This window comes from Podarcis liolepis (genome assembly GCF_965112155.1).
Source record: "Podarcis liolepis genome assembly, chromosome: 15".
Classification (NCBI taxonomy): domain Eukaryota; kingdom Metazoa; phylum Chordata; class Lepidosauria; order Squamata; family Lacertidae; genus Podarcis; species Podarcis liolepis.
Genome location: NC_139566.1, coordinates 46,453,126 through 46,467,175, shown reverse-complemented (window position 1 = coordinate 46,467,175; position 14,050 = coordinate 46,453,126). Strand labels below are relative to the sequence as shown.

Genomic DNA, 14,050 nt, shown 5'->3' with positions numbered 1-14,050 from the left:
ATATCTTGAAATTATTTTTTGCCATTCTTTAAAAATCGATGCCCCCTTGATTATCGGCAATGATTGGAAAAGGAATAACATCTTTGGCAGCACACTCATTTTTATCATAGATATTCTCCCCCAAAAGGACAATTTCAGACTTCCCCACACCTCCAAATCCCTTTTTATTTGGTTCCGAACAGGTAAATAGTTGTTTTGAAACAAATCAATGTTCTTGGGGGTTAACCATATTCCTAAATACTTCACTTTATTCACCACTTCTATCTCTGTCCTTTGTTGTATTTCCTCAATTAATTCTTGATTTATGTTTTTAGCAATAATTTTTGTCTTTTTTTTTATTGAGGTAGAATCCTGTGACTCAACCAAATTGCTCTATTTCTTCTAAGATTCTTTTGACACTTTCCACTGGTTCTTCTACCATCATTACCAGGTCATCCGCGAATGCTTTAACTTTGTATTCATTTTTCCCTATAGACACCCCTTTTATATCTTCATTTTTTCTTAATGATTTTAACAAAACTTCCAGCACCATAATGAATAATAATGGCGACAATGGGCATCCCTGCCTTGTACCCTTGGTTATTTTAATGTCTTCTGTAGTATAGTTGTTTACTATCAGCTTTGCTTTCTGTTCTGTATATATTGCCTTTATCCCATTATAAAATTCCTTGCCCACTTCCTTATACTCTAAGTTTTTTAACATGAAGTTCCATGATGTCAGGGCTGCCTCAGGTCCCAGCTCACAAAGGACCAATGCCAAGATGACTTTATATACAGAGATGTTTATTGCAGTTCATTTTCCGCTCCACAGCCGAGGCGCGCAGCCCCACGTCTGTTACGCTTAGACCGCTGAAGTCCCCTCTGAATCAGTCCCTCCCCTGCACCAGTTTAAGATGCTTGTGCTGCTCCACCTCTTCCTTTCTTTCCTTTTCCGCAGGGTCTTCCTGCCCGCTGGGGTTTCGCCCCTCCTGGATTCCCCTGACGCTGAATCCCCAGACTGCTCTCCCTCCCTCCTGCGGGCTTTGGGACCTGGCTCCTCCTCCGGGCTCTCTGTTCTTCCGCGCGCCTGCACATTTGAACTTGGCGCGCGCGCCCAACTTCTAACCTTCCTTTTGACAGTTACACTACTCCCTTCACTGTCCTCCGCGCCTTCCTGGAGGATGGCTTGTTCTGACCCCTCCTCCTTCTCTGCTGCCGGAGCTGCTTCCCCTGACACACTGGAACCTCCCCCCCCTTCGCTGCGTTCTGGTGGGGAAGCTGGTCCTGATTCCCAGCTGCCACTTTGGGGTCCCCTGCTGGCCCCCTGCTCCTGATGCGTCCTCCCTGGGACTCCCCTTGTCTTGACCACAGGCGCCCCCTTCTGGGAATCCTCTGATTCGCTGGAAAGACTCATGGAATCCCTTGAGTCATTGTCCTCCTCCTCCTCGCTGTCCTCGGACTCTTCCCAATCGTTGTCCATCTCCTGCCTGCTCTGTGCCTCTCTCCCTGAACCCCTGACATCCATCCCCCCCTCGAAGCCCCCCCTTCCCCCCTCCCGCTGCTCGGGCGCTGGTTCCGGGTGCTCCATTGCTGCGGGGGTGAGTGCTGGAAACTGTTCATTCCCCCCGGTCTGCCGCCCCCCAACTGGATCCGGCCAGTCCTTGACGACCTTGTCTACGTCGATCTCCTCTGCTTCCAGTTCAGTGTATGTGTGCTCGAACCCGGGTTCCTCCCCCATTACGTCCATGTCCGCCTCTCCCCCAGTTACCTCGGGCGATGCTGTTTGCCAAGGCCCCCTTAGCCACCTCCTGCTCCACCCCACTTCTGGATGATCGTCCCACCAGTAAGAGCGGTCCGTGTCCACCCCCGAGCACGATCCCCTTGGAGGGCTCGATTCCGGCGGCGTCTCCTCTGCGGAGGAGAACCCTTGGAACGTGCTGGCGGAAAGTGTGGGCGTAAAAAACCAGTCGTCGAAATAAGAAGCGGTTCCTCCAGCGCATAATCCGGCACCCAACTGTTGGTGCTGGCCGGGGTACCTTCCCTGGCGAGGAGATATTCTACTCCCTCCTCCCCCCATCTCGAGTCCAGAATTTCCGTGACCTCGTTGAGTGTCATGGCCCTCGGTGACTTCCCCCCCTCTGGTGACTTTCTGTGTGGGTCTGGTGCTGTCCCTGGCTCCTGAAACCTGTGTGGGGCCTTGTAGGGTGTGAGCACCGACCTATGAAAGACCGGGTGCATTCTGGAACCTTCTGGGAGGGTCAACCGAAAAACTACAGGATTGATCTTGGCCTCAACTTGGTATGGCCCTAGCTGTTTGTGTCCTAGCTTCTTCTTAGCTAATGACTTGGCCGGCACCGCCTGGGCCGCTAACCATACCCAGTCCCCCACCTGGATGTCTTCCCCTGCCCTCCTGTGCCTGTCTGCCTGCACTTTGTAGGCGTGTTTAGCTAGCTCCAAGTGCCGTCGGAGCTCCTCGTGGACCTCCTGCAATTCTGCTGCTAAGTGCTCAGCTCCCTGCGGCTCCCCCTGCGCCGTCGTCTCCAACCCCGGGAAGGTTCTGGGATGCTGCCCATTGTTGGTGAAGAACGGTGTCACCCCCGTTGAAGCGTGCTTCGTGTTGTTGTAGGCAAACTCGGCCATCGGTAGGTAGTCGACGCTAAGTTGATCTTGACGTTCAGGATACCCAGGAGCTTCTGCCAGAAACTGGAAATGAATTGGCGACCCCGGTCGGACAGGACGGACTGTGGTAAGCCGTGAACCCTGAACACGTGGTCTATGAACAGCTTGGCGGTCTGTTCCGCTGTAGCCACCTTCGCGCAAGGAATGAAATGCGCCATCTTGGTGAACAGGTCTACAACTACAAGTACCGCCATCTTGCCTCGCGAACTGGGTAGATCAGTAACAAAGTCGAGCGCCACCCTCTCCCACGGCTGTAGTGGCGTCTCCAGCGGTTCCAGCAGTCCCGCTGGCTTCTTGTGCACTGGCTTGGATCTCTGGCAAGTGTCACACCTGGCGACGTAATCCGCGACCTCTCCTCGCATCTGGGGCCACCAAAAGTCCCTGGCTACCAAGTCCGCCGTCTTTTCCTTGCCGAAGTGACCCGCGCTGGGTGCGTCGTGCAACTGCTGTAGAACCTTTGCGCGGAGATCGTCCCCCGGCACGTAGAGAGCACACCCTTGCGGGTTAGCAGGCCGTCGCGTATCTGGAAATCGTCGTCCTTCGCTGCGCCCCTCCGCAGTTCCTCCATCTTGGATTGTGCGAACAGATCCGTCCGCAGCGCGCGACGCACCGCGTCCAGGTCCACGGCGGCTGCAGCGCATGCCCATGCCTGCGGTGCGAAAATGTGCTTGGCTGCCACTGGTGCCGCTTCCTCGAGATATTGCGGTTTCCTGGAGAGCGCATCTGCTATGACATTGTTGTCTCCCGGGATGTATTCTATCCTGAAGTCGAAATCCGCAAAGAACTCCGCCCAGCGTATGTGCCTCTGGCTCTGGAGCTTCGCCGTGCGCCAATACTCTAGGTTTTTGTGGTCCGTGCGGACCTGCACAGTGTGATTGGCTCCAATGAGGAAGTGCCTCCACGCTTTGAAAGCCGCATGAATGGCCAACAACTCCCTGTCCCAGATGGTGTAGTTCTGTTCCGACTTGCTGAGCTTCCTGGAATAGAAAGCGCAGGGCCTCCAGTTCCCTTGCGGATCTTCCTGCAAGAGGACGGCCCCCACCGCTCTGTCTGATGTGTCAGTCTCAACCCGCATGGGCCTGCTGGGATTCACGTGTAGCAGCTGTTCTTCGGACGCGAAGAGGCTCTTAAGTCTCCGAAAGGACTGCTCCGCCTGGTCCGTCCAGGTGAACTTTTTCTTCTTTGAACTGAGGGTGTCCGTGATAGCCGCCGTCTCTTTCGCGAAACCCCTGATGGACTTGCGGTAACAGTTGGCGAAGCCGACGAACCTCTGGACCTCCTTCCGATTGCGCGGGCTCTTCCAGTCCAACACCACGCGGACCTTGGCGCTGTCCATGGCTAGTCCTTTGTCTGACAGCCTGTAGCCCAGAAAATCCACCTCCGTCACGTCGAACTGGCACTTCTCCAGTTTGGCGTAAAGTCTGTGCTCCCGTAGCCTCTGCAGGACCTCCTTCACGTCACTCTCGTGAGCCTCCTGCGATTCCGAGAAGACCAGGATGTTGTCGAGGAAGCATACGCACTTCTTGTAAAGGAGTCCCGCTAGCACGTGGTGCATGAATGCCTGGAAACAGTGGGAGCCATTTTGGAGACCAAACGGCATAACTCTGTATTCATAGGTGCCCAACGGCGTGAACATGGCCGTCTTCCACTCATCACCCTCCCGCATGCTTATGAGATTGTATGCGCCGCGTAGATCCAACTTGGTGAAGATCCTCCCCTTCCTCACCGTCGCGAGCAAATCGTCAATCTTGGGCATGGGAAAGGCCTTGGGCTTTGTCATCGAGTTTATGGCCCTATAGTCCACAATGAGCCTTTTTTGGGGCGTGTCCTTCTTCTTCACGAAAAAAAAGGACTGCCCCCCACTGCCTTGGATTCTTGGATGAATCCCCGCTTCAAATTGTGATCTATGAACTCCCTGAGTTCCTGCATCTCATCCTCGGACATGGAATACAGCTTCGCAGTCGGCAGCGTCGCCCCTGGTAAGAGGTCAATTGCGCAGTCGTAGGGCCGGTGGGGTGGCAACTGGTCAGCTTCCTTTTCGCAGAAGACCTCCAAAAACCCCTTGTACTTGTGGGGCACTGCCTGCACCATGCCGAGGTGCAACTGCTGCCCTTCCTCCTGGCCCTCCTCCTCCTGGCCGGTCTGGATGCAATGTTGTGCGCAGTAGGATGAGCCAAAGGTGAGTTGTCGCTGGTACCACGCTAATGATGACTTTATATACAGAGATCTTTATTGCAGTTCATTTTCCGCTCCACAGCCGAGGCGCGCAGCCCCACGTCTGTTACGCTTAGACCGCTGAAGTCCCCTCTGAATCAGTCCCTCCCCTGCACCAGTTTAAGATGCTTGTGCTGCTCCACCTCTTCCTTTCTTTCCTTTTCCGCAGGGTCTTCCTGCCCGCCGGGGTTTCGCCCCTCCTGGATTCCCCTGACGCTGAATCCCCAGACTGCTCTCCCTCCTTCCTGCGGGCTTTGGGACCTGGCTCCTCCTCCGGGCACTCTGTTCTTCCGCGCGCCTGCATATTTGAACTTGGCGCGCGCGCCCAACTTCTAACCTTCCTTTTGACAGTTACACTACTCCCTTCACTGTCCTCCTCCCCTTCCTGGAGGATGGCTTGTTCTGACCCCTCCTCCTTCTCTGCTGCCGGAGCTGCTTCCCTGACACACTGGAACCTCCCCCCCCCTCGCTGCACTCTGGTGGGGAAGCTGGTCCTGATTCCCAGCTGCCACTTTGGGGTCCCCTGCTGGCCCCCTGCTCCTGATGCGTCCCCCCTGGGACTCCCCTTGTCTTGACCACAGGCGCCCCCTTCTGGAAATCCTCTGATTCGCTGGAAAGACTCATGGAATCCCTTGAGTCATTGTCATCCTCCTCCTCGCTGTCCTCGGACTCTTCCCAATCGTTGTCCATCTCCTGCCTGCTCTGTGCCTCTCTCCCTGAACCCCTGACACATGATATATTGTCAAAGGCCTTTTCAGCATCCACAAAGATTAAGATAGCTTGTTTTTCATTCCTGGCATTCAGATATTCCAATATATTTATTATGTTTCTTATGTTATCTTTCATCTGTCTGCCAGGAAGAAAACCCGCTTGATCCTTATGTATAAATTCTTGCAGTACTTTTTTCATTCTCTTTGCTAATATACTCACTTAAATTTTATAATCAGTATTCAGCAACGAAATAGGCCTATAATTTTTGACCTGCGTCAAGTCCGAATCTTGTTTTGGGATAAATGTGATAAAGGCTTCTTTCCATGTTTCCGGGATTTCACTGTTCTTTAAGATGTTGTTTATGACTTCTTTCAATGGTACAAGTAGGATGCTTCTCATTTCCTTATAATATCTAGCTGTAAATCCATCTGGTCCTGGGGCTTTTCCTTTTTTCAGTTCCTTTATTACCTCTTTTATTTCTTCAGTTTCAATTGGGGCGTTCAAAAAATCTTTTTTCTCCGTCGGGATCTTCTGCACTTCTTTTTCCTTTAAGAATCTGTCTATCTTTCTCATATTATTCTTTTCCTTGCTTTTATACAATTGTCTATAAAAATCCAAGAATCCTTTTCTAATTTCTTTCGGGTTTTCTATTTCTGTGCCGTCAGTGATGATTTTATTTACTGTATTCTGTTCCTTTCTTTTCTTAATCTGCCACACCAGCCATTTTCCTGATTTATTCGTGAATTCAAAATTTCTTTGTCTCATTCTTTTTATATTCCCTTCTACTTCCTTATTTATTATCATTGCGAATTGTGTTTCTAGGGTCTTTGTCTTATCTTCTCATTATTTGGTTTCTTTATCAATTTTTGTTCGTTCTCCATTATCTGTTTTAGTATTTCCTTCTTATTCTTCTCTCTATTTTTATTTTTCAAAGCATTCTGCTGGATAAAAAAATCCCCTCATCACTGCTTTGCTGGCGTCCCATACCATGTTCATTTTTGTTCCCTTATTGCAATTATTCAAAAAATACTCCGAAAATACTTTTGAGAATTTTCTACTACTTTCTGATCGTCCAAAAGGTAGTCGTTCATTCTCCATCTAAACGTTCTTTCTTCAAAGCCTTTTAATTCGAATTTTATTGCACTATGATCCAAAATCACTCTTGGTTGAATTTCAACTTCCGATATTCTTGGAGTTAGTTCATTTGAGACCCAAATTTGGTCTATTCTTGACAGAGATTGATTTGGTTCTGAGTAGAACGTAAATTGTTTCTCCAGTGCGTGTCTGAGTCCCCAAATATTGATCAAATTACAATTCTTTATCATTGAAAAGAAAGCCTTAGGTAGTTTTCCATCTTTGCTCACCCCAATTGTTTTCAATCTGTCCATTTCCATTGACTCCACTCCATTCAGGTCTCCCATTTTTATAATTTTCTGATCCATATGTTTGAACAGTTTTTCTTCTAAATTTTTGTAAAAGTCTGTCTTATTTCCGTTTGGTGCATAGATCCCGACAATTATTATTTTTTCTCCTTGCCACTTTATTTGAACTGCCATAACTCTGCCTTCTTCATCTTTAAAAATTTGTTGAGCTTCAATATTTTTCCTGATATACAAAACTTTCTTGCCTTAGCTGATCTTGAAATGCACTTTGCACAGATTTTGTCACCTCTTCTATATCCATCTCCATCCATTGTGCAATTTCTTTTATTAATTTCTCTTTAATATTTTCTCCTTGCAGCTCTGGGACAAGTCTCAAATTTACTTCTCTCTGCCTGAGTTCATTCATAGAAATCGCGTCCCAGACCTCCTCTTGAGTTTTATTAATTTCTGACATTCCCGCCCATATTCTCTCTTCTTCCTTCTTCACCTCCCTCATTTACACTCTTGTCTTTTTCATTCCCTTTTCCAAGTTCTGTGTCCTCTTACTCACGTCCTTCAGTTGCCCTTTCAGTTCATTAACTGTAGCACCAATTTTTTTGTCCATTTGGCCCATGCTTTATCCATCTGTTCCAATTTTGCTTCTATATCCTTTTCACTCTGCTTAATGTTGAAGTTAACCTCTGCAAACATTTTCATAATCTCTCCTTTGAGGTCCGTTTCTTGTTTTGAACCTCTCCTCTCTGCCGGTGTTCCCCCATCACCCCCTTTCTTTTGTGTATGAGACATTATAATCAAAATCCAAGCGCCTAATATACAATCAATAGTAGTAAAATGTTCAATCAAGATATGCAATCATTAAGACATTTTTCCACAAATGATATATAAGATAAAAAGACATAAAAAGTTCCCCCTCCCAGATTCTCATACACTTAAATTTATATGTCAATTAACTTATACAAACAAATTTTTACTAAATAAATTTTCCAGATATAATTTCTACTTGTATGGCGGAACACCTTTTAACCTATGAATTTAAACTTTGAAGAGGCCAATCCCACACCAAAACTTTTCTTCCTTTCTTCCTTCTTCTTGCCACCACTTAGGCTAACTCCATATCGGTTTGTTATGAAAAAGTAGATCTCCCAATTATAATGTTGCCCAAATTATTGTAATCCGATAACTGTATATTAGCTGTATATTATACTCCAGTAAAATCCAATAGCTGTATCTTGTAATCCAATGAAAATAATCAAATTAAATGGCCAAAGTTACTGAAGGTATTAATAAGGGGATCCAAAGGTACCCAATATATCCGAAGAGAGGAAATAAGAAGAAATGTCCAGAGGAATCTATCCAAAAATAAACCCAAAAGTTACCAAGGGCTCCATATTTAAAAATATCAAATTCAAGTTCAGCTGTAAAAGACAAGTAGAGGGGAGAAAGAAGCAAAATGATTTTTAATAGTCCAGACTGTTCCCCTATCAAAATAATAATAAAAATAACAGGGAATAGTTTGTTAGTTCAAATCCTGTTTCACTTAACTCCAAATAAAAATAGGGTCCTTCATACAGCCTGCTAGGCAGCTCTTTCTCAGTTCATTCCGCGGATACCCATAAAGAAAAACCACTTACGAAGGTAAAGCCTTCATTCAAACACAATCCTTTCTCATTGTATTTAAACAGTCAAATTTGGTTGAAAGCAGGGGTAAAAAAATAGTGAGATAATAATTTATGCTGCCTGGTATTGACTTTCCGTACTTTGCTTATAGCTGGGTAACTCTATCTTTCTGTTAAAATGGAGGCACAAAAGTTCTACTTTGTTGCGCAGGTTTTTTTGAAAGTGAAAGTACCGAGAAGTATCCTTTCTTTTTACTTCCTTCAGCCCCTTCGTTATATCGAGAGCCTTTTAAAGTCATAAAATAGTTACCCTCTGCTCCCTCTTTTAGTTATTCCCTTCTTCTGCAACTCTTTGTTACTTTTTGCAACAGTTTATATCACTTTTAGCAAGTTTTTTAAGAGGGAGAAGTTCTAGCCGCTTGCTGTGTTACCAACCTCCTCTCCGCGCTCCGCTCGTAGTCTTGCGTCGTTCTCCGATTTCAGATAAAAACTGACCTCTTTTTCCACCTTCTTTTCCCAAAGCCTTCCTTTTGTATGCTCCAATTATATTCCAAAATCCAAATTTGGCTTAGATTCTTTGTTTTTGAGAATCGATCACTCGCCCTGCAAGCCTGGGGCTGCGTTCTCGAGGGTGAGACAATGGCTTCCCCGGTGCCTGCTTTCTCCACCCGCCGTTCTCTTCGCTCCTGTTACGGAGTTACCTGACGGCCGGGCGATCTGCAAATGGCTCTGCTGGGCTCCTGACCCTCTGGTTTCCCTCCAGATGGGATTTGGGGGGCTACCGTGCCCTGTAGCACCCCCGTTTACCCTTGAGAATCCGGACTTTCTCTCTCCCGAGAAAGTCCCACTTGTGTCGGGTCCGTGGCTCGACTGGAAGTCCCTAAGCTATAATTCTCCCCCAAGACCCGCCTGTGGATTGATGGTAAATTACAAGGTGTTTCATCAAAATATCACCAAAGGCACAGCAATATCATTGTAGTAATATCACAGCTCTCAGAAAAGCTAAATGCTTCTCTGGCCTGGTTGTTGATGTTTGTGTTGTATTTCACTATGACTTGCGGGGCCCAGAGGGGATCCTGGTGCTTGATGCCTCTGACGGAGATGGATTACCTGGGACTGATGTGATCAGAAGCCCAGCTGGCTTATCCTGTTCTGAAAAGTTCCAGCTATGTATTTTGAAGATGCTTCTTCTGAGAGCATGTTACACTCAAGACAGAAACTGCCGAGGGATGATGGAAGCTTGAAGCTTAGAAGCACTCCCCCCCCCCCAAGCAAGGTCCAAAATGGAAATCATGAGGCTGGTCTGCCTCACCATTTTCAGCCCCCCCTCAGCTCCCACCCAGCCACCTACTCACCCACCTGCCTACTTCGACCAGTCGGGGGGGGGGGGACGACACTCTGTTGACTTGCTCCTCCTTTCTCTCAGTGTTGTGCCATTCAGCAAAGATGAGAGAGGGGAGCCTTTATATAATAATAATAATAATAATAATAATAATAATAATAATAATAATAATTTATTATTTATACCCCGCCCATCTGGCTGGGCTTCCCTAGCCACTCTGGGCAGCTTCCAAAAGAATATTAAAATACTATAATACATCAAACATTAAAAGCTTCCCGAAACCATATGTCCTGCCGGGGTGCAAAGATCTGCCCAGCGCCCCCAAATTTAGTTTAGCCCCCAAATTAACTTTTGTTATGCTTATGTCAGACACCACACTGATGCCTTATCTCTTGTTTACGAAAGGAGGAAAAAGAAACAAACTTTTTTATTTGATCATTTATTTACAATACACTTATACTTGCTGAGTGCTGCCGTTGTGAATGACAAGCGCCGCCACTGGTGTGGTGCGTCTTTTGTAAATGAGTGTGCAAAGTTGAAAGTCCATGCACATTTCTCTCAATATATGCATTTTTGTACACAATTTTGCCATAGCCTATGCATTTTTAGAAACAATTCCAACACCCCAGTAAAATTATTTCTGTACTGATTCACAAAATTTGGAAAAGAGTGAATTTCAAAGGAGAAACTATTGATTTAGGAAGTGTGGGTGTGATAAATTCACATTTACCAAACAAATATCTCCTCTATCCCTACCTGCCCTCCCCTTGGAGCTGCAGACCATTTTTTGGATTGAGTAAACTGAGCAAGCAAAAGCCACTGCACCCTCTACCCCCTCCACCCAAATAAAGACCTTCTTTTTGGAGAGTAGCACAAACAAGAAGTAAGAAAGAAAGGACAGAGGTAGATGGGATCACTGTGGAGCAGTGCAGTGAGTTATATAGCTCACCCTCCCACCCACCCCGTTCCCCAATCTTGTAGTGTAGAGTACTGTTATGCACAGTCTTAAAGCCTTTCTTGCATTGTATCACTAGATTGCAGGCATGAACCCCCCCCCCATATGCATTTTTTAAAAGCCAAACCAACACCACAAACATTCCCTACACTTAGAAAACTAGGACAAAATGGCCTTCTACTGATTTGCTTATTTTCTACATGCATGGAGCTGCTTTTTTATGTATGTTAAAAAAATTAAAAGTAGTGTAAAAGCTTTTTAAAAAAATTGTTGTTGGAAGAAAGAAAGCAGCAGGAAGTACAACCACCAAACAATGCTGGAAGAGAGTGAGGATGTTGGAGTTAATTCTCTCTTGTTCTGCCCAGTTTGGCTGCTAGCAGTTGAAGAAACCACAAGCAGCCCCAGCAGCAAATTAACACTCGCAAAATGCTCCCTTTTGGGGTGGGGGGTGTCTGCAAAGTGCAATTAGAGCTGTTTGGTAAAAAATCATTTGTGAACCCCACTTGTAAATAACTCACATCTTTGCAAACTACATGCAATTTGCATATTTTGGCTAATTAATGAGCCTAGATTTACTGCAAGATTTGCCTGAAATAAAGTCAGGGGTTTGGCATAAGAAGTGGGCTCAGGCTTGCTGTGCAAAAGCATCAATTTCTCTTTGCCTTCCAACTATTGTCGCTGAGATGGGAAAGGAATGGGATTGCAAGAAAAGCAAGTTTTCCCGCTGTGAGATGCTTGGTACTCTTGTGTCTCTAGCTAGAGCTGTGTTTCGTGGGCTGCGTGTGTGTGAAATCAGTGTCGCCAGTCCTCAGAGGAACATAGCTGTAAGCAGGCAGAGTTGTGATGGGCTTCAAAATATAGAAACGCTCTTGGAGTGAAATGTAAATAAATGTTGCTTAAGGGCAGAGGGAGAAAGCTAAGCTAGCTAAATGGTTTCCCCGGCTGGTGGGAGGTGATGCATTGACTGCTTCTCGCTATGCATTTTGCAGCTGGAAGAGAGCACAGCCAGATGTGGAGAGGCTGAGAAGGCACAAAAGATGCTAGCTCTGGAGCTCGAGAACCTGCACCTTGAGCTGGAGACGTACAGCAGGAACAAGAACTTGGTAGGAGTCCGCAATGAAAGTTGCTGTGGCCCGTGGTTATACATAATCTTTATTGATTTTCAAATATTAAAATCCAATGACAGCCACATTTTATCAATATCAAATTACAATTCCCATCCAAATATAGATCATTTTAGTGACTTCCTGTGTGCTGGATTTCGGGGTGCAAAGTTCTTATTTCTTCCTGCTTCCAATATCTTGGTTAATCCAATTGCATTCAGTCCTGATCTTAGTCCCTTATCAACAGCTACTGATTTCTTGAGCTCCACACGTGTTGAGATATTTAAGAACAAAAAAACCCCCTTTTTTTAAAAAAAATTATCTTTATTAATTTAAAATAAATATGTTTATGAAAAACAGATGTACATACAAGTAAACAAACAAACAAACAAACATACAATCAAATAAACAAATAACGGAAATACAGTGGTGCCCTGCAAGACGAAATTAATTCGTTCCGCAAGTTTTGTCGTCTAGCGAATTTTTCTTAACTTTATAAACATGACAGAAAAACATTTAAAAATCAACAAAGTGTACAGTACATTTTCTAAGACTCTGGGGGACCACTCGAAGAAGGCTCCTCTTCCACTCTTTGCTTCTTGCTCAAGAACCTGTCCATAGTCTGCTGCTTCATCCGCCTTTTCAGCACCTCCCTGAAAGGCGACATAACCCTCGTATCAAAAGTGTTCGCAAGGTCACGTGCCACGTGCTTGTCAGGTGGTGCCGCTGTGCAAAAGCCTGCACATCCTTCCACTTCAGGCAAATGTTCCTCAGTTCTTTGGAGGACAGCCGTTCCTCAGTTGCTTCCTCCTGGAACTCCGCTGCAAAGTCTTCAGCCGCAGGAACATCAGAACTGGCAGCCTCTCCATGCCTGACCACGCTGTGGATGCCAGATCTTGTCTTGAACCGTTCAAACCAAGACTTCTGGCTCAGCTGAGGTTCCTGGCTGTTCCCGGATGAGGTCAGCGTGCAAGGCCTTGGCCTTCTCACAAATGACGGCCTCAGACACTGTGTCCCCTGCACGCTGATTCTTTTCTATCCAGATGAGCAGCAACTTCTCGACCTCCTCCAGAACAGCTGGGCGGTTCTTCACGATCCTGGTGACTCCCTTGGCTGCATCAGTCGCCAGGATCTTCTCCCTCATCTTCAGGATGGTCCCGATGGTTGATGGATTCCTCCCATACTCCCTGGCGATGTCCGTCACACGCATTCCGCCGTCGTGCTTCCGGATGATCTCCCTCTTCATTTCCAGCGTCACCTTCTCCTTCTTCCTCTCGCCGGCCACCGCAGCAGCAGTCTTCTTGGGTCCCATGGCAGCACAGCTCTTACCTTCGTAAACTCAGAAAAAGAAAAAAAAATAAGTGATGTGCTTCAAATCCAAAAAATACAAAAGCACCCAGCCACCCACCACACAGAAATTAAAACCCAGAACCAAGGCCTTGAATCCCAAGCACCCCAACCCAAAATCCAAAATCCAAAAACCCCCAAAAAAGTTTTAAAAGTTTAACTTACCAAATGGATGCAAGAGAAGTTCTGGAAAAGCTTCAACAATCAATCACCGAAGTCTTCAGAAACCTCAAATGGCTGCAAAATAAGTTTTGGAAAAGCTTCAAAAATCACCAATGTCTTCAAAAACCTCAACTGCTCCCACAGACACCCACCCACCCACAACACAGAAATTGCAAACCCCTCCCCAACTGCTCCCCCAGCCCCCCCCAACTGCTGCAAACCCCTCCCCAACTGTTCCCTCACCCAGACAAAAAAAAGTTTCAAAAAATAACAACATGGCCCAATGGTCCCAGATTCCTGCAGAAACCTCCCCAACTGTTCCTCCAGCCAGCCAGCACTCAGAAATTCAAACTCAGAAATTTTTTTTTGAAAAAAAAACAACCTTGCCCAATGGTCACAGAAAATCATAAAAAATCCCAAAAAACCCCACAAGCCCCCAGATTCCTGCAGAAACCTCCCCAACTGTTCCTCCAGCCAGCCAGCACTCAGAAATTCAAACTCAGAAAAAAAACTGGAAAAAAAACAACCTTGCCCAATGGTCACAGAAAATCATAAAAATT

The 14,050-nt window shown here is 46.3% G+C and overlaps 1 protein-coding gene across 5 annotated transcripts in view; it reads left to right on the top strand.

Moving 5' to 3' along the window:
• The window catches only part of MYO18B (myosin XVIIIB), a 349,431-nt gene that overhangs the window by 242,677 nt on the left and 92,704 nt on the right, over positions 1–14,050 (top strand). For all 5 annotated transcript variants that reach the window (XR_014519475.1, XR_014519476.1, XM_083476633.1 and 2 more), the window contains one exon: positions 11,868–11,981. Coding sequence is in view for 3 of the 5 variants with exons in the window: in XM_083476633.1 (XP_083332759.1) it covers positions 11,868–11,981 (114 nt within the window). In the remaining 2 variants the exon portion in view is untranslated. The remainder of the gene's footprint in view (positions 1–11,867; positions 11,982–14,050) is intronic.